Source organism: Podarcis gaigeae (assembly GCF_964106915.1).
Source record: "Podarcis gaigeae genome assembly, chromosome: 3".
NCBI lineage: Eukaryota > Metazoa > Chordata > Lepidosauria > Squamata > Lacertidae > Podarcis > Podarcis gaigeae.
In genome coordinates, this window is record NC_139680.1 from 95448999 (window position 1) to 95468436 (window position 19438).

The 19438-nt window shown below is 40.3% G+C and overlaps 1 protein-coding gene across 4 annotated transcripts in view; it reads right to left on the bottom strand.

Moving 5' to 3' along the window:
* The window catches only part of KCNK2 (potassium two pore domain channel subfamily K member 2), a 126139-nt gene that overhangs the window by 39616 nt on the left and 67085 nt on the right, over positions 1–19438 (bottom strand). For 2 of the 4 annotated variants that reach the window (XM_083733633.1, XM_083733635.1), the window contains exon 4: positions 393–574. In XM_083733633.1, coding sequence (XP_083589759.1) covers positions 393–574 — 182 coding nt within the window. The remainder of the gene's footprint in view (positions 1–392; positions 575–19438) is intronic. The other 2 variants (XM_083733634.1, XM_083733636.1) reach the window with 1 other exon arrangement.

Sequence of the window (19438 nt, forward strand, 5' to 3'; positions counted from 1 at the left end):
GTAGTTTTGGGAGGTGGCATCATGATGCAGAGAAGTGCGAGAGATGTTTAGCCCTTTGTGACCTTTACATCTCTGCTCCAAATAATCCACCCCATAGCACAGTCCTTGGTAGCAGGGCAGCAGCAGGGCCAAAGAAGAAATGCAGTAGGCATGGTCTTTGCTCTGGGAACCTAAACATGTACTTGTTCGCACTACATGTAGCTGTACACACTTTACCTCTTGACAGCTTCCAAAGCTTTTCCACCATGTAAAACAATTAATTGCATTAATTGCATCTTGTAGTTTTGTAGTGGATCCTATTATGTGCTTTATTATTATTATTATTATTATTATTATTATTATTAGTTACAGAAATTATTTGTGGTTCAAGACAACATGTTTAGCATACTCACAACAAACGTGTCTTCTACTTTGGCGATTCCTTTCCCAAATATGGTCCCAAGTTGATCTCCAACTCCAGCCAACAGAAAACCAAAGAGAGGAATTCCCAGTAAGGCATAAATGATGCAGAATATCTTTCCACCTTTTGTACGTGGCGAGCTGTTCCCAAATCCTAAATTACAAACAACTTGAGCTGTTGATAAATCAGTTAAAGGCATTAAATTACACATCTAATTTGTACTGCAGATAAGGACACTTTTTAAATGTTCCCTAGGAGTATATATCACATTAAAACATTCATATGGAGATCTTACCCTAATTGGATTGCTAAACTCACTTAAAACTGAACTGCACTTGGGTGTTCTGCAAAGAAACAATTTGTCTTTCTAACACAGTGTAACTGCCACTGAAGAGCCCTGTTGCTCTTTACAAATGATATCACTACAGAGGCTTTCTTGGGAAAATTCATTTCAAAGAGGATTTTTCTGGTGCTCTAAGAGATCCAGATACTCATAGACAGCCACTAAATAATCTACTCGTACAATATGAACTCATTATTTTTCACTGCACACCCTCAAGACCATACAGAAACAAAAGCCCACCAACTTTACTGAGCTGAAGATTTTACTTGAACTGTTCACATAATGTATGCCATGTTTTGCTAAATATAATTAATTCAGTGGCACTTGAATTGTATGTTGTAATATACAGTTACTGACTCACACTTGTGTACATGAAAGGTGTAAGTTGGCCTCAGGTTACCAATGCAGGTGGAACTTAGCAGGCCTCCTGCAGCCTTTTGTTTCCGCCCTCCCATTCTTTTTTCCTCTTTTTTGCTTCCTGGAACAAACAATGAGCCATGCAGCCAGTGGCTCCAAGCTGCAAGAACCACCAAGTGAACAAAATCTCTCCAAAAGGGAGATTTCATAGCCTGCATCTTTGTTAACCCAAAGACTGCATGATCCTTTTTGTAAGAAAAACTTTTTCATCTACATTTTACTGCTAACGGATGGAGACCTGTTGGCTGTAACTTCTAGAAACTCTGAGTAAAACATCCACTTATTTGCAAAGCTAAGTGACTGTGATTTATTGTAGCCTAAGTATTTTTGTGGGGAACGTTTGTTTAAAGGTGGATGAGGGCAGATGCAAATCTAACCAAGTTTTAATGTGCTTAGAGCAATCACCTTTGTGCTAACTCTACTATAAAAGAGTAACAATCTTTCTCCCAAACCTATATCTCCAACATTATATATATTAAGGTTGGACCCTTCCAGTTTTGTATATCCATCAGTGAACTGACAAAGTATCAACATCTCCTTAATTGCTGTAGCAAGTTAATATGGTATAACTTTGGACACTGTAATAAAATGTTTTTGCCTCTGTCTTGCCCACTCTCTAAACTTGGCAGAAGTTGCTCATTTAGCAGCTGCGTGCATATATCTATGTCTAAACATTCTGTTCAAGTCTCCTCTTCCCAATGAAAGATAATGAGAAAACCTCTTACACCCTCCCCCCCCCTTTTTTTTGGTCTGGTCTGGATGCCAAAACTCATCAAGATTTGCAATATGTTATTTAAGCAGGTCCTGATCCAGCTAAGAAATCAGTGCATGAAAGTAGACTTTTGTATGTATACCACTTGCTGTATCAAGAGCTGCAGGGGGGGGGGGAATCAGATACCCATCAAAATCCACATTAGAAATTGCATCCAAATATGCTTACTTGCTATCCTCACTGCATTGCTTGAAACAAGTAGCAGATGGTACGATGAAGCAGAGTCATGGAGCTACCATCCCAAAACAGGCATCACTACATCTTACCTGTGCATGACTGGGACAAAGTTGGGACTGTGCAGATGCACTATCAGGAACACCAGATTGGCTCCATCAGTGCATCTGCACCATCTCAGCCTCACCCCTGTCCCATTCTGCCAAGGCAAACTTTAGTGACACTGGTGTCAGCTCTGCCCTACCACACCACATCAATGAAATATGTGGTTAGATAAATATCCCTATATGCATATTGGTATATAGCTTTTTATGTTATTGTCATTTTTAGAGTCCTCCCTATAACAGAAATTTCTCAGCGTGGCTTACAAGATTATTATTTTAAAAAAATGTGTTAAAAGCAATAAAAGAGTAATACAACAAGATGTGATACAGCATGAAGTAAAGCTCAAAATTTAAGCAAAAAAGGGATAAAGAACAAAGTGCTGAGAATAAAACAAGTAACTTGTTGAGAGCTTTCCAAACTGTGCATTGTGACACACTGGTGTGTTGACTGCAGTGTGTAGGTGTGTTGTGTGAATGCTTCCCCACTCCTCCCAGGGCTGGAAAGGGGTTAGTTTAACCTACGGTTTGCTAGAAAAACTGAATTACTGTGTCGCAAAATGATACATGTCTAAAAAGTGTGTCACCAACATGAAAAGTTTGGAAAGCTCTGAACTAGTCATTTGTGAGTTCATATTTTACATGTTACCATAGCTGCTTTGAAGTATAGATAGAGAAGCATACCTTCATGGTATTATACCAATATACTTGAAGGAGCATCTCCACCCCCATTGTTCAGCCTGGACACTGAGGTCCAGCTCTGAGGGCCTTCTGACGGTTCCCTCACTGCATGAAGTGAAGTTATGGGGAACCAGACAGAGAGTCTTCTCAGTAGCGGTGCCCACCCTGTGGAATGCCCTCCCATCCAATGTCAAGGAAATAAACAACTATCTGACTTTTAGAAGACATCCTAAGGCAGCCCTGTTTAGGGAAGTTTTTAATGTTTGATTCTATTTTTAATATTCTGTTGGGAGCACCCAGAGTGGCTGGGGAAACCCAGCCAGATAGGTGGTGTATAAATAATAAATTATTATTATTATTATTATTATTATTATTATTATTATTATTATCATAGCACGTTAATATAAAAATGCACAAAGAGAGTAAGAAGGAGAAAAGAGTGAGTATATCTACAGTGGTACCTCGGGTTAAGAACTTAATTTGTTCTGGAGGTCCGTTCTTAATCTGAGGTACCACTTTAGCTAATGGGGCCTCCCGCTGCCGCTGTGCCGCTGCCGCATGATTTCTGTTCTCATCCTGAAGCAAAGTTCTTAACCCAAGGTACTATTTCTGGGTTAGCGGAGTCTGTCACCTGAAGCGTCTGTAACCCGAGGTACCACTGTGTATCCATACCTATACCTATACATCATCAGTTCATGTGTCCTGTTAGCCACAGCAAGAAATGACCTATGACTTAGAATGGAAAAGCCATAGTGCTAATGGCATCTTCTTGTGGTTTGCTTATAGAAAAACAAACCACGAATGCTTGCTCACATGTACGTACTGCTAAGTGAAGTATCATGGTTTGTGTCTCCTGGCTCTAGGCAGGGCAGAGTGAAGCAAGACCAGCTGAGCAGTATACACCAGTTGCTAATCCCGATGCTGTGCCTCCAATAATGCTTCTGAATACCAGTTGCTGGAAACCACTGGAGAAGCGACTGCGTTTGTACTAAAATCAAATTATGGGTTTCCAAGAGACATCTGGTTGGCCACTGTCAGAACAGGATGCTGGACTAGATAGGCCACTGGTCTGATCCAGAAGAGCCCTACTTACGTACCTGTGCTATTTCTTAAGCCATGAATCAGGCACATTGTTTCTCTGTGTGTATATGTGTGTTTCAAGGAGAATGGAAATAAAACAATAAATCAAGACAAATGTGGGTTGTCTAATTTTTAAGCAAAAAAAAACTATGTTCAGTAGATGTGGCATATATAACTGGCCAAAGAGGACATGGCAGTGATGATACACAAGACATTACATTTTGGACCAGAGTACCTAACAGCTTGAGAACACCTGTTGACACTGAGTTTGAGCATCAATCCTACGTTAGCTGAAGCATTAAGCAGCAAATTCCGTGAGGAATTTTAGTTGAGAGAGAACACTGTCCCATAATTACCTCCTTTTAATTCAGCTTGTTGCTCAGCATAGTTTAGCTTTTATCATGATTTGCCCTCTTTCACAGAACCTACTGTATTTCTCAGCTGGCACGTAACATCTCTCTTCTGTTGGAACAATTTTAGTATGCTATATTCGGATGCTGCTATGCTTTGGCACAGGGTTGAAGACTCACTGTGTGGAAAATTTTCTTGCAAAGTATAACTGTCTCGTTTTCAGTCTATTACTTGCTTTTAATATAAATCATTACACATTTTTAAACCAGACAATGTTAAGTTTAAAACAAGGGGGGAAGTTACAGAAAAATTACGCTTCATGCTTTTGCAGGAGACGTGGAGGGGAAATGCGAATGACTCATGCTTCTGCCCCCTGGCATGAGTGGTGGCAAGGAAAGAGGTATATCAGTTATAGAGAAATGAACATTATGTCCATGCTAGGAAGAACATATATCTTGCCTTGGGCATATATATATCTCTCCACCTTCCCATCTCCAGGATACAACAGAAGAAGGGAAGAAAGGTCACTCCATCAACTTTGCTAGGAAGTCAGTTACTGCTTCCTCCTTTCCCTCAACTCCATCAGGTTGCTGAAGAAGAGCTGGAAAGCAGGATTCTGCTGAGAGACCATCAACTTTGGGCTTCTCTTCTGCTTGAACCGCTCCTTGTTAGTATAGTGGTAAGTATCCCCGCCTGTCACGCGGGAGACCGGGGTTCGATTCCTCGACGGGGAGAGGCACCAATATTTTGGTTGGACTCGATGGCCCTTGTGGTCTCTTCCAACTCTATGATTCTATGATTCTATTTCAGCTAGCCATTTTAAAAACTTTGTAACTAAGTCTGCATGCACGCTAGCATGTAGCACCAAAATGTAGTTTTTCTCCACCCAGAAACATTCACGCTCATCCTCAACGTTCTGCTTTCAATTTAGATAGATTCTGGATTCTGCTGTCCACAAAGATGGGTGTGGTTTCTTGATACATGTTTGAAAACCTTGCCCCTGATTAGGTTATCCACACCCTTTCTTCTCTGCACATGCCCCAGGTGAATGAAGATGGTAGTCAAGATTGTGATCTTGGTATACACCCACCCACAATGTCACTGGGCAAGTGTGGTTACGCACGAACCCATTGACAGAACCACTTACAGCTGTTCCCAAATGGACACATTGTCCATTCAAGAAGAACTTTTCAGGGGCAAAAAATATGCAGCATATCTAGATTAGCCCTTTTTCTATGAGTTATGAATGATAAAATTCTTTATATCAGTTAACATTGAGAATAACTGCTCACAGTGGTAAAGGTAAAGGTAAAGGACCCCTGAGAGTTAAGTCCAGTCGTGAATGGGTTGCAGCGCTCATCTTGCTTTCATGGCCGAGGGAGCCAACGTTTGTCTACACACAGTTTTTCCAGATCATGTGGCCAGCATGACTAAGCCGCTCCTGGCAAACCAGAGCAGCGCACAGAAACATCATTTACCTTCCTGCCGGAGCGGTACCTATTTATCTACTTGCAGTTTGACATGCTTTCAAACTGCTAGGTTGGCAGGAGCTGGGACTGAGCAATGGGAGCTCACCCCATCGAAGGGATTCGAACCACCAACCTTCTGATCGGCAAGCCCTAAGCCACAGCACCACCCATGTCCCACTCACAGTGGTAAGTGGCCCCAAATAGTGATTGCTATCTAAAATGTGTATCATGCCACACTTGCGGGCTTTCCATCAGCATCTGATTGGCCACTGTGAGAGTGGGGTTTAATTGGTTTAATTCACACAGAAATGGGAAAATGCCTATGTGTATTAATGAAGGTTTAAAATGGAAAATGGCTAAATGTGTTGTGCTAGCATTGGGGGTTTTCCACAGTAGTTTTCTAAGAGAATCTAAGCACCTAAATGGGTTAATGATTACCTGCTGATTGTTTTCTGTTGCTCTAAACTGAATGTAACCTAGTGAGTTGCAAATTCACCATCTTGAAAGGGTGGTAGCTTTTAGTCTTTCTCTGAATGCCACAGAGAACAAAAAGATGTAAATGAAGCTCTCCAAGAAGCTATATAGTCTTAGGCAGGCTGGAATGGGGGAGAGAGAAAGTGTTTTGGTTTTTAGAGCTATCTTTTATTTTTAAGAGGCTGAGCCTGTGCTGGATAGTACGAACCATTGTATGGACATTTTGGATGTATCTTTGATACTTATGTTATGTTTTGGAAGAGTTCTGCAAGTAAACTTTGAATAATTTTTGAATAATTTTCATTTCCAAAAGGAGTCAGTTCTTATGCATCCAGTCACTGCAGTGTAACATTAATATCTGCAATATGGACTGGGTGGGCTTTTGATCTGACACAGCAGAACTCTTCTTATGTACTTTAAGAAACTATGCAGGAATAGGAATCTTAGCTTTCTGTTCTTCACCCTCTCTGTCTCTTCAAGACAACCAGAGCCACTCTAAAAAATAACAAACCATATTTTTCTAAACTAGAAAAGGCCATTCCCCAGACTAGGAGGCAAAACACTGTCTTTATAAACCACTCCTATTCACATGTACAAGATAATGGGCATCCACAAGTTCAGATTAATCAGAATATTCATAGTCATCCCCTGATTTTAGTATGGTATCTTTCCATACTGGCTTTTAAGGTGAAAATGTGCAGGAGGTAAGTTGGGTGCAATGAATAGTTAAATAAGCAAACAACAATTTGCAGTTTGGATTCTTTCCATACTTGGACTCCAGAGAAATAAAGAAACAACCTTGGGATGTTGAACCTTGAGGATACCTAATGTAGGAAAACTTGTATAGTCTAAACAAAAATTAAAGCTGAGCATCAATTATCTTGATACATAGGAATAATTCATAAACCAACAAAGCCCAGTATCTTTTTGTTTTCTAAACCAATAGCACATAGTTTTCATCCCAAGTCAAACTGCATGTTGAAATATGGATCAGTGAGTTTTCTCTTGTCTGCCTATGTTATCTGATCAGTGAAATGCATTAGCATATGATGTAGTTGTGGAATACTCCAAGAACCTGTGTCAAAAATACTTACATCATAAAGTATGACAGGTTTGGCTATCTAGGCATCTTACAAATGCTTTGGCACTTCTGAAACTGCTAACCTTACAGTGGGGAGGAAGAAATATATGCTGAATCAGTTATGTACTGCTTTTGTGGATTCCATGTACCATATCCATATTACCTTAAAACAGGGGACTGATGAGTGACTTGGTGTTTAAGCAAAAGTGGGGTTTGAGGAATTTGTGTTGTAGATTTCTGGTGTTGTATATTGTATTTTCTAATGTTTCCATAGCTTGTAAAAATAAAAGAATGCAAAAGTATTTATTCCTAAAGCCAAAAAATAGCTATATGCTTAGACTTTATTATAAGGTTGTTCATAATTTCAGAACCAATGTGCATAGTACCAACGAAATACAATGGGAAGAGTGATATTACTCAGTCCATATAAATGGACTGTTTTGAAGCAATCAAACTGGATATTTTAAGATGCAGAAAGGTACTATCTGCCAACTGGTATCAATTTCAGCTTTGTACCTTATGATGCAATTTAAGGCCCCCATTAATCATTTTTGGAAGGCAGCAGAAAGGGGGCAAATATCAACTCAGTCAGTCATACTGGAGAGCCTGGAATTAGGCACATTATTCCCCAACAGATACAATTTGTTTCATCCATGTGCCTTATGACATAATTATGGGTCTTGGAAACGTGCTTTGGGATCTGCTAAATGTCCTAGAAGTTGCATAGAAGATTGGCTGGCAATTCTGGAAGTGCCAGAACTTTTGTATAGTGTATATTTTATTGTTCTAAGCTGCTTTGAGACCTACATGGTGGAAAGCGGAATATCATTTTTTAAAATAAATAAATAAATGAAAAACATTTGTGCAGTATCTAGATATTCAAAACTTTTGTGCCTAATCGTATGCTATGACTTAAGTATTTTGACATGGTCACTGGAACTAGAAGGCCTAGGGAGAAAGGCGAGCCATTTTATAGTTTGAAAATTACATAGGAACATAGGAACAAGGTTACTTACACACCTGATGAAAGGTAGATTAATGGAGAAGCAAGGCTGCTTACAGAAAGAGATCTCAGAACGCTTCTTGTGTGAAATGATTTTTTTGTTGTTGATTTTTTTTGTCGATGACCCCATGTGTAAAACTTATTAATAATGATTTAATAAAATACAGAAATAATAGTATCAGCAGGTTGTGCAGTAGCATAAGTCTTTCCTAGAAATGATGCTGTTGTGATTAACTTAACTTCCTAGAAAAGCACTCTGGATTTAGGGGGGAAATGTCTATAATTACTTTATTCAAGCTGCTAACCATTGCTACTCATTGGTTGCATAAGAGTGACATATAAGCAATTTACCCTGTGTTTGTCCCATCCTCAGTTTTTCCACCAGTTTTAATTATGTGACCATTACAGGCATTAATTTATAGAAGAATCACAAGACCATAGCTGTCAACGTTTCCCTTTTTTAAAGGGAAATTCCCTTATTCCGAATAGGATTCCTCGCAAGAAAAGGGAACAGTTGACAGCTATGCACAGGACTGTAGGGCTAGAAGGGAACCCTGGGGGTCATCTCGTATGACTTCCTGCAATGCAGGAATCTCAACTAGATCGTATTGTTCCCTTGAATCACACACGGGCTTCCATTCCGGTCCTGAATATAAATAAGAAAAGTCCTATTGACTTCAATAAAGACATCAAGTGTCCTGTATCAAGGCTGAAGCAATCAGGCCTGAATTCTTAATTCCCTTGCTAGAAGAAATAGCGGCTGTCTTGCTTTCTGCTGCATATGGCTACAAGTAATGTTACAGGCCAGAAGGAGATAACTGGTAGCTACTCACTCAGGTGTTGTCAGGTGATAAAAAACATCAGTGTGACTTCACATGATTCTTTAAAGTAGTTGTGGGGGAGTTTTTTTTAATGTACCAAGGACTGTGGTTTTTTTACCATAGGGTGGGGGATTGATGGGACTAGAGTCAAACGTGGCCAGGACCAACATCCCTCCCTCCCTCTCTTTCTGTCTCTCTCCCTTACCCCTATCTGTCTTTTCCCTCTCTATTTCTCCTTCTGCCATCTCTTCTCTTTCTTTTCCCTGCCTATTAGGATGCCAGGGGAAAGTGGGGGCAGGGGGAAATCAGCCAAAATCACCTCCCCTTGTTCCATTAACAAGGGTCCCTGCTATATCAGAGTCCCCTTCTGCGAATGGAAGATGCTTGGATCTCAGGAACCAAGCCAATATACTTAAGCCTTTCAGATCCATTTGATACTTTGCCTATATAAACAAGCTTATCAGGTCTATTTATTTATGATTAAATTGGAGCTGCCAAAAGTCAAGGCTCTCTCTGCAACTGATGAGTGTCAGGGTCATGCAACATCTGGAGGGCCACAGATTTCCCATGTCTGCACAAGCCTTAACCAAATAATGTAGAGTATGACTGTGCCCTGCTTTCTAGATGTCAGAAACAAGTTGCTATTACTCTCAGCTGACAACACCAACCTAACAGTTTCTTTGAGAAGAACATATCTTTGCCCAAAGGTTGAGGGAAATTGTTTCATAAATGAAAGTGTCTCACTGTTTCCTGTTTTAAAAAAAGAAAGCATTAAAGCCCAGGAAGATAAGGAACATATCAGCAGTAATTGAACCTAGTGATAGTACATTTTAATGGTCTTCAAATGGCATTATTGTGTGGAGAAGAAGAAGAAGAAGAAGAAGAAGAAGAAGAAGAAGAAGAAGAAGAAGAAGAAGAAGAAGTAGTCAACGAAATAAACATTATACTCCATGCTGCCGTTAATCCTTAAAAACAGGTTTGGTGACAGACTGCATTTTTATTGTTCTCTTGGGGAATAAAAATCTGTTGGCATTTCTCACTTTAAAATGATTTTTATTCTGCAGTGTGAAAACTGAAAGCATTCAGAAATCAAATCTCCTTTTTGATATATCATTGTAATTTATTATTATTATTATTTATTGAATTTATACACCCAGAGGTCTCAGGGAGGTTCACAGAATAATGGTGCTCAACAAGTGGACTCCCAGCACCTGGCATTATTCTTAAGGCATACTAGAAGAGGAAGCATAGCAAACCAAGCAGCTAAATGGACAAGAAGACCAAAAAAGGGGCAAAAAAATAAGCACCAGAGACTAGCAAATCGTCCCTGAAATTTGTAGCATGATACAGTAGAATAGCTTGGCTCCTAAAGTTTTCATATAAATCCAGTGCAACTCTCTACTATGCTGACTAATTTTCGAGTCACACTTCAGCTTTTCTATCAGAAAGATGGACAAAGCCAGCTGATTGAGATACGTTGCATAAAATTACAGAATCAACAGTGTTTTCCTTCTGCCATAGATAGAACATTGCATCTCTTATTCTACCACCCTCCCAACCTTGCCTTTGAAATCCTAAGCTTTCAGCAAAGACTCTGAAAAGTTACCTCCAGAGGACCAGTTTACTGAGTATTTATCCTGATTTGTGTGCACAAAGCTTGCACAGAGGTTACATGGTGTGTGCCATTTATTCATCCTCATTTATTTGTGCAGAGTTTATGTGACTTCCTGTCCAATCAATTGTGAACCCACACTTTCTAATGCATTTCCCCATTACTTTCCCAACAATAATAAATAAAACTGATTTAAAAGAAGAAGAAGAAAAAGAAGAAGTAGGCTGGTTGCACAGGAGTGCCAGAGTGCTTTATAATCCACGTTATTCACAAAAAACTTAAATTTCCCAGTATGCAGTTGAATCCCTCCAGCAGAATAGTTCCCATCTAGAGGCTTTAAAAAGATATATTCACGCAGCTCTCTCTTTAAAACCAGTTGCAGATCAGATCCCCAAGCCAGCAGGCTGGATTCCTATCTGTCTACCAGCTAAGAGTTAGGGGCCCCTGCTACTATATTATTAAATTCTATGTTTTAACTGGGGGTTTTATTGTATGTTGATGTTTTGTACAGCATGATTTTAATAGGTGTTTCAGAGCCACTTTGGGAACTAGATCTGGCTGAGAAATGGAATAGAAGGCATAGTAAGAAAATGATGCAGGTGGTTAGATGCTGTCAGAAGGGGACTACTTGCTGGGAAGGGTGGAGGCACTGGCAGAGGAAGAGGTGTGGTGGGGGCGGTCCACCCTGGGTGCCATCCCTGAGGGGGGGACGTCGCTGTGCGACCCCCCCCTGGGCTGCTCGCCATGGGCAGCGCCTCCTTGGGATGCATATTCCGCCCCAGAGGGCAGCTAGCCCCGCCCCCGGGGCTCTGGGTGCCAGAGCAGCTAGCTCCACCTGTGGGTGGAGATTGATCTTAGTGGCTCCTCCTCCTCTCTGTCTACTATCTGAAATGCTGGTAGAAATTGTGCCTTGCAGGAGATGACTTGAGATGCAATTCATGCCAATGCAACAAAGCCGTTAAGATCAACAGGAACTAAACAGCTACTGCAATTAGTTAAGATTGCCTCAAAAAGATTTGTGCCTCTAGCTGGACCCTTGGTAAGTTGATGTGGGATCAGATGCTCCTAAGCAAAGCATTGACCTTACCACATGGGAGATAGTTTAATACAAGGCATCCACAAGCAGAAAAGACACCAGTAATGAGAAACTGTGACTACACAAAAAGAAGCTTCGACAGATTTATGGAGACTACAGGTTATAAGTGAGGAAAGAGAAACCTACCATTTGCTTACAACATTCCTGAATTGGAAAGCTGAGGTGTAAGAACTGCAGAGGAGTTTAGCTAAGCAGTTGTGGGTCATCCATTCTGCTAGGAAGCCCTTCTCATATCAAGAGAGATGGTAGCATTGTAGATGTTATTTGTATAAGGCACTGAACTTCTCCCACAATGCACTTGTAACTAAAGTATGTTGTCCATGTGATTTGAACTCAGGGGCAACAAAACCATATGCTTCCTTGTCTGGAAACTTATTTTTTTCAGAAAAAAATGGCAATCAAATAGGATAGCACAGGTGGTTGATGAGCCACTATCACAAACTTTTTTCCAAACAGCTGCTCTGCATGGCAATGTAGTCAACGCAGAATGCAAAATGAGCCATTACAGCGTAACCACCATCTGGTGCACTGGCCCAATAGAGAAAAAGGACCAGTGTCTGAGATACTGTGGAATGGGTGGGTAGGCAGAAATGGCACTGGGACTGCTTCTACACTGCATGTTTTCACTGGAATTGACAAAACTAATTCAGTTATCATTGTCTTGTATTCTGCTTTTTATAGATGAATTCACTACAAGTTGCATTAATGGTAAATTAAATTTTATTTTTTATGAAGCCTGGAAGTCTGCATACAGTAGAAACTAACTTCTTCTGCCAGGCTACACCTCTGAGTCAGCCCCCTTGGCCATAGCTGTGTTTCCCTTGTCATTCTTCTGTCTTTTTGAAGACTTGATTTGCAGACATTTTTCTAATGGCCACCTATAGTATTTTAATGGTATTTTATGTTTTGATGCTGTACATCACCATGATATTTAATGACATGGAAATACATAATCATCAAATGAATGAACCAGCCTGTCCAGTGTGGACTGACAAAAAGCTATTGAGATATCTGGAGAGGAAAGTGGTTCACAAGACAGGTGAGGATGTTGCTGGTGATGCCCTGTTTTTGAGGGCCCAGGTGCAGGAAGCGTTTAGCTCATTTCGGGACAAGTCCAGGTTATAAATAAGACACATAAGGTCAGAATTGCATTAAAATTGGCTACAACTTTATTGACTACTGATGTAAGCTAGTTTTGGCTAAGGCATTGGGTATGTATCTGGTATCAAGCAACCCACCTGCTGGTTGATCAGTAAGGTGGATCAACCCTGAGTAGAGGGTTGACCCTTGTCATACATCAAGTAGAACAAAAACATTCAGAAGGTTACTATGGCCTATCAATCCCCGTGTGGACCAAGCATATCCTTCCTGGACCCTTTTATCAGGGTATCCCACGTCTAACAATCCACCCCAATGTCTTATCAGGCTCTAGCATTGAGTAAACTTGAGAGCAGCTGCAGATAAGGGAATTAACTCATGCAGCGTTGCAAGATTTTCTTGCTGGAGCACAAGACCAGCCAGATTGTGGCAAACCCTTTATTTACATTTTGGTATTTGAAATAGACATCCAAAAGCAAGGCCTTTTCAAGTGCATTTTTTTTCTTGCGGACTAACATGTTACTTAAGACTACCAGAAAAATGGTATGAAAGAAAATGTTGCAGTTCTGTTGCTGCTAAGCAAGTTTTTTTTTCATGTGTAAATTGCCTGGCAACTGTACTTAAACTACTCTTAAGCTCTTTAGGGTAAGAGCAGGGTAATAAGCAACAATCAAACAGCAAAAACCACCAGCCCCTTCCCCCCAAGAGACATCCAGGAGGAGCTTGTTCCATTCACAATCCCTAACACTTAATATCCAGCCATGCTTAACCAGATCTCACAATACCGCTGTGTTATCTATGGATGAGGAATCCCTACACACAGCAGCACTTGCCATTCTGATGAGATAATTTTATACTTCTGGCCCTTAGCCATAGAAAGTTTATGGATTGTAGTCACCAGCACAACAAGGGCAGCTCTCACAATTAAAGACTACAAATCACAGGAAATGCAGCAGGCACCAGAACAGCAGCAAAATATATTAAATACTAGTTGAGTCATGTAGACAAATTATTTGATAAAGAGGTAGGTGAACTCCTTAGACAGGCTAAGAAATGGAAATTTTAAAAAGTGCTGTTGGAAAATGATCATGATAGTAAATTTCATCCCCGATGCAAGTTAGGAAGGCTATTCTCCAAAACAATTCTATCTCTTAGCTACCACTAGCACAACAGCATGTGGTTGAACCACAAATAGCTGTATAAAATAAAAGTGACAAGAATGCTGGCCTCAGGAGAACATGCTTCCTTCACTGCACATCCTAAGCATCCATCACACGAGGTTAAATGACTTGACACTACTACATTACTCCAAACAAAGAGATAGGCATATTCGTTTTCCAATGCTAAAAGGGGACTTCTCGTAAAGAGAATGGGAATTTGATCTCTGTAGTACAGCAACACCATTTGTCCTTACCAGAAACTGACTCAAATGCTCTTCTGTGAGCAAAACAGTGGGTACAGATGGTCCTTACAAGGTGGCTTCCATAAAAACAAAAACACAACCAATATCTAAAGTACAAGCAAACCATTATTAAAATAGCACTATCTTCAAACAGCAATGGCATAAGCAATATGAATAACAATCTTAGCATCATATTGCAGCGAACCAGTAAAAACAATATATTAAAACCATTTCAGCATCCATTTAAATCAACAACAGTATCTTTAAGGAAAGGCAGCTCTAAACAAATGACTTTTCAGAGCCCATTTGAAACTTGAACCAAGGGTGCCATAATCACCTCAGCTGAAAGAGCATTCCACAAACAGGGAGCCAAGGTTGAAAAGGCCTTTTATCTTCTGTCCATTATCTATTACTCTCAGTTGTCAAACATACTGAAGAAATATACTACTTTGCCAGTATACTTACACATGCCTGGTATTCAGAGACTCTGAAACAGTAAGACCTCTGCTGATATAAAAACCTAACTATGCAAACACCAACAGAGGAACATGTTTAGCCTGCAATCTTATTCAAATTTACTTTAAAGTGTTGTTAGACTCATTGGAACTTATCTCTAACTAAATTAGATGTGGCAACTGTTATGCATGCAGTAATCATAGCAGGGAATGTTTTAAAACCCTGGGTTGCAATCAGCTAAGGCCTACTCAGAGTAAACCCACTGAAATTAATAAACCTAAGTTATTCATGTCCATTAACCTCAATGGGTCTTCTCTAAGTAGGACTAGCATCAAATAGCACCCACAATTATGGTATATATGCTGACTCTTTTTTAAAAAGTTAGTTTCCTGTGAAGTTGAAAAAAGTGCATGTAATGGTCAACTAAGATATTCCCTCCCTGCTAAAATAGAAGTTCTTGTGTTTGCATGCAGGAGAAAATAGTACTTATGAGTAAAACACAAGAGAAAATGTTAACCACACACCCCGTCATAAGGCTTAAACCCATGGGCATCCAATGAAGCTGAATGTTGGGAGGATTTAAGACAGACAAAACTACTTGCAGTAAACCTTTGAGTTTATTGCAAGAATCAGTGATGGCTCCTACAAGAAGCTGTAATGGCTACCAGCTCAGACAGCTCTGAAAGAGGATTGGACACATTCATGGACGATAAGGTTATCGAGTGCCTATGAGCTGTGACGGCTATGCTCTGCCTCCACTATTGGAGGAGGCATGATTCCAAATACCAGTTGCTGGGATCATAACTGGGGAGAATGCTGTTGAACTCAGGTCCCACCTTTAAGGCTTCTCATGGCTGCCGTGAGAACAGAATACTGGAGTAGGTGGGCCTTTGACCTGAAAGCCCAAATGGTGGCCATGCTTTGGCTGTAATCCCATCCACATTCCCCACCTGAGTTCACCATTAAGGAGTGGTAAATCATCATGAGTAGATGGCATGGTTGAATGAAGAATTTGCTGTATTATATTATCTGGTAAGTACATTGTGTGCCTTATGTTATATAGCTGGTAGATTTTTCCAGTAAGAAATAAGAGAGAGAGAGAAAGATAGATAGATAGATGATAGATAGATAGATGATAGATAGATAGATAGATAGATAGATAGATAGATATAGATGAGAGAGAGAGAGAGAGAGAGAGAGAGAGAGAGAGAGAGAGAGAGAGATATCACCCTGCTGCTCAGGGAAGCCCTGAGGTTTGCAGAAGTACCAAAAAAAAACCTACCACCAAGCACATTTTTAAAAGGTGGGATTTCCTCCTTCCTCTCACCATCCAGAAAAGTCCCAGAGCAAACAAACATATGCAATAGCCACTGAATGCAGAGTGACCAGGGCAGGGGGGGCACTGCTGAGGTGAGCATACACCCTTTTGTTGCAGGTCCAACATGTATGTAATAATAAGAAGCATACATGTGCAAAGATCCTTCTCATTGCAATTCACAACAATAAACTGCAAAAAAAAATCATATAACATGAAACAGTACTATAAAGCAGGAGAAGCTGGTTTTTAATGCTCAGGTAAGACGTTCAGTCTGAAAATGCCAGCTGTTATAGAAATTGGTGTACAAACATCTCTCTCTTGGAAGGGAGCATTGCTGCTGCGTAAATAGTTGGGTTATCCTAAAGCGTTCAACGTTGGAGTGGCTGAAGGGGGAGGTTTCACTTCCTTCTAGCCCTGGAAACAAAGAGCATCCAGCTTTCATAATATTCAGGCACTGTCCAGACCTACTATAATAAATACCGCTATTTTGAGCCACTGCCCTCCTTAGAAGGACTCCAGCCTAAAGTGGCAAGCTAGCTCAGTATTCCAGATCCACATAGATATTTTATTTATGCAAAGTGCAAAGCATTCTATTTTTAAACATGGTTTCAATTAAGGCAATAACTTTGTGACCCTTGAAACACTTGGATGCGTACTTAAATTTGCACATTTCAACATTCTTGGCTGAAGGGTCAAGGCCTTGAAAGACATAACGAAAAATTAATGATTTGGTGAATGAATGAAACATTCTTGACATCACCTGGATGAGCAAGACAGAGGTCTCTTTGCAATCTTGTGTTCATCCCTGCCCCCCTCAGCAATAGGAGCATAAGGCACTTTCACGTTCCATTGGTTGTTCAGAGATATGTTAATATAAATGAATCAGAGCATGAGATGTGGAAAATAATGTCTTGAGCTATGTTTTCCAAAATTGCTTTCTGACACAATAAAAGCTACCAAGGACCATTCTAAAAGTAATTTTGGATTACTATGGGGTTTTTGAATTCAGTAGTAATTTCGGAAATCTTTTGAGCAGCATTCTACCCAAACTTGAATGTCAACAGAACTGCAGGCTAGCCTGCTTCAGCCAGGGGTGCCATAAGGAACCAAAAAGAGCTGCTCTCTTGAATGGACAAGTCTGCTCAATTGCAGGGAGGGGGAGTGCTATACACCTTTCAACTCTTTTCCTTAAGAAATATCGGTTACGAAATGTAAGACAAAAATTATATACCATATAAAGAGGAGGAAAATCATTCAAGTTACTCAGTTATTGCCTCTCAGTCTGATTTCCAAATATGCAAATAAGGGATGACCACAATTTTGTAACTACTGTATGATAAAGCTACGCCATTCTTGCATAAAATTACTTGGGATATCCAGGTCCTTTTAGAAGTCTTACTTGGTGAGTCAGTTTTTCAGCTATAACTATGTTCTATAAATTTCAATACCATACTCCAGCATACAGAGCCTTTGAGTTTTTCCATTGTTGGGCTATAGATAATCTGACTACTGCCACCAAAAGATAAACAAATCCTAAGGTTGTATACCCACAATGGGTCCCTCAAAGACAATTCATTTATGAGAGCAGATTTGGGGTGTATAGACCGGCCCACCTCAAGCAACTACCTCCCCTGAATCTGCTACACCTTTCTGAAAGGACCGCCAGGTACCTGGCCCAGTTTTGTGCTGGGTGCCAAGAAGAAACAGTGCACTGGCAAAGGGGAAACAGAGACCTCTCAACTGCTCAATGTTGCTGTTATGTACTGAAGTTCTCACCCTGGGCCAGCAGGGGGATGTTTTCACTCAGGTCCGCATATGCAAATAAGGAATTGAAAGTGACGTTCAGTGATTGGATAGTTACAGAAAGTTGTTACTGTTGCCATGTATAACAGCTTTATATAAGCAGGTTGGCTGGACCCTTCAGCCCTATTCTGTTCTGGCCTGTGAATAAACAAGAGCTGTCTGAAGAATTGCTATGTCATCTGATATGTTCACCCACAACTTAATAGTTGCCTTGAAAAACCCCCTCAAAAACTAAAAGTTTCTTGTATTGTTGTAAGTTACCATGGAGACCTCTCATCAGGCAGCAAGGTACTCTGTAAATGTTTTAAATAAACAGATAAATATTGATAATGCAATCTGCAAATTGCAAATATGTGCAGCATTCCCATAACTGGTTTTAGAGGTCAGGGTAGAATAATAATGGAAGGCACTGTAAATGTGGCACGTCTGCCTCATTTGCTTTCCTGGTGTTTGGCAGCCAAGTTGCCTCATGTTTAACTGGACTTGTCTGTGATGAGGAGACAGACGGCTGCCTTACTGTCATAAAAGCAGTTTCCTCTTTTTATGATTGTCAGTTAAATTTGGCATAGGTTGGAAGTTTTCTTCCCACTTCTTTTTGTAACAGTACATCACTTTATTATGCTATCCATATGCTAACACAGACTTTTAAGTAGCATTAAGACCAAGGAATACTTTCCATATTGATTGGTCTACATTGACTCCCCTCATGTTGCAGGGGATTCTGGGCTGTTCAAGCTAAACCCAATGGTACTCACCAACACCATAAGTAGATTGAGAGTGCACAATGTAAAATACCCAACACTCCTCCATGGCTACATACTCCATGGGTGGTGGTAGTGGAGGAGGACAACCTTTTTTTTCAAGGACATTTGACCACCATAATTGATATTTTCACTATAGTTTCTCTGATAAGCTTCCTGGAACAAAGTCTAAAGCATACTTTTGTAACTCCAGCTATTTAACAGCTACGAGATCACCCCAAGCTACATGTTTGTTGACACCATCAGTGAACTCCAAAACAATGATGAAGTAAGATTTCCCTTTTGCAGCCCATTTATAGCATTTGTTTTCATTCCCCAATGGAAGTTCTGAAGCTTCTCTGAAAAAAAATTATAATTCTCAAATGAATAATTTGCAGTGAAAGGAGGTCTGTGTGAGCTGGATTCAATATATGCCTTTGTGCTTTTATCTTCATGGATGGAGATCTGTTCCTGGTTTTATATTCTAGTTTTAGAACAAAAAACACTGTTTGCTATGTCTGAACTAAACAGGATGCTGCAGTTTCTTGCACATGGCAGTCAAAAGCTGCTCAACTCTGTAGCAATGCAGCAACTGAGGGCTTATTCACACTTGCTTTTCGCCTTGCTCTTTCCAGGCACAGGTCCACACTTAAAATTTCCATGTCTGAGCATCTGAGGTTTCTGCCCCACAGCTTTCTCTGTGGAAATCCATTCTTTAGTGCTCAATTGGGGCAAACATCAATTTG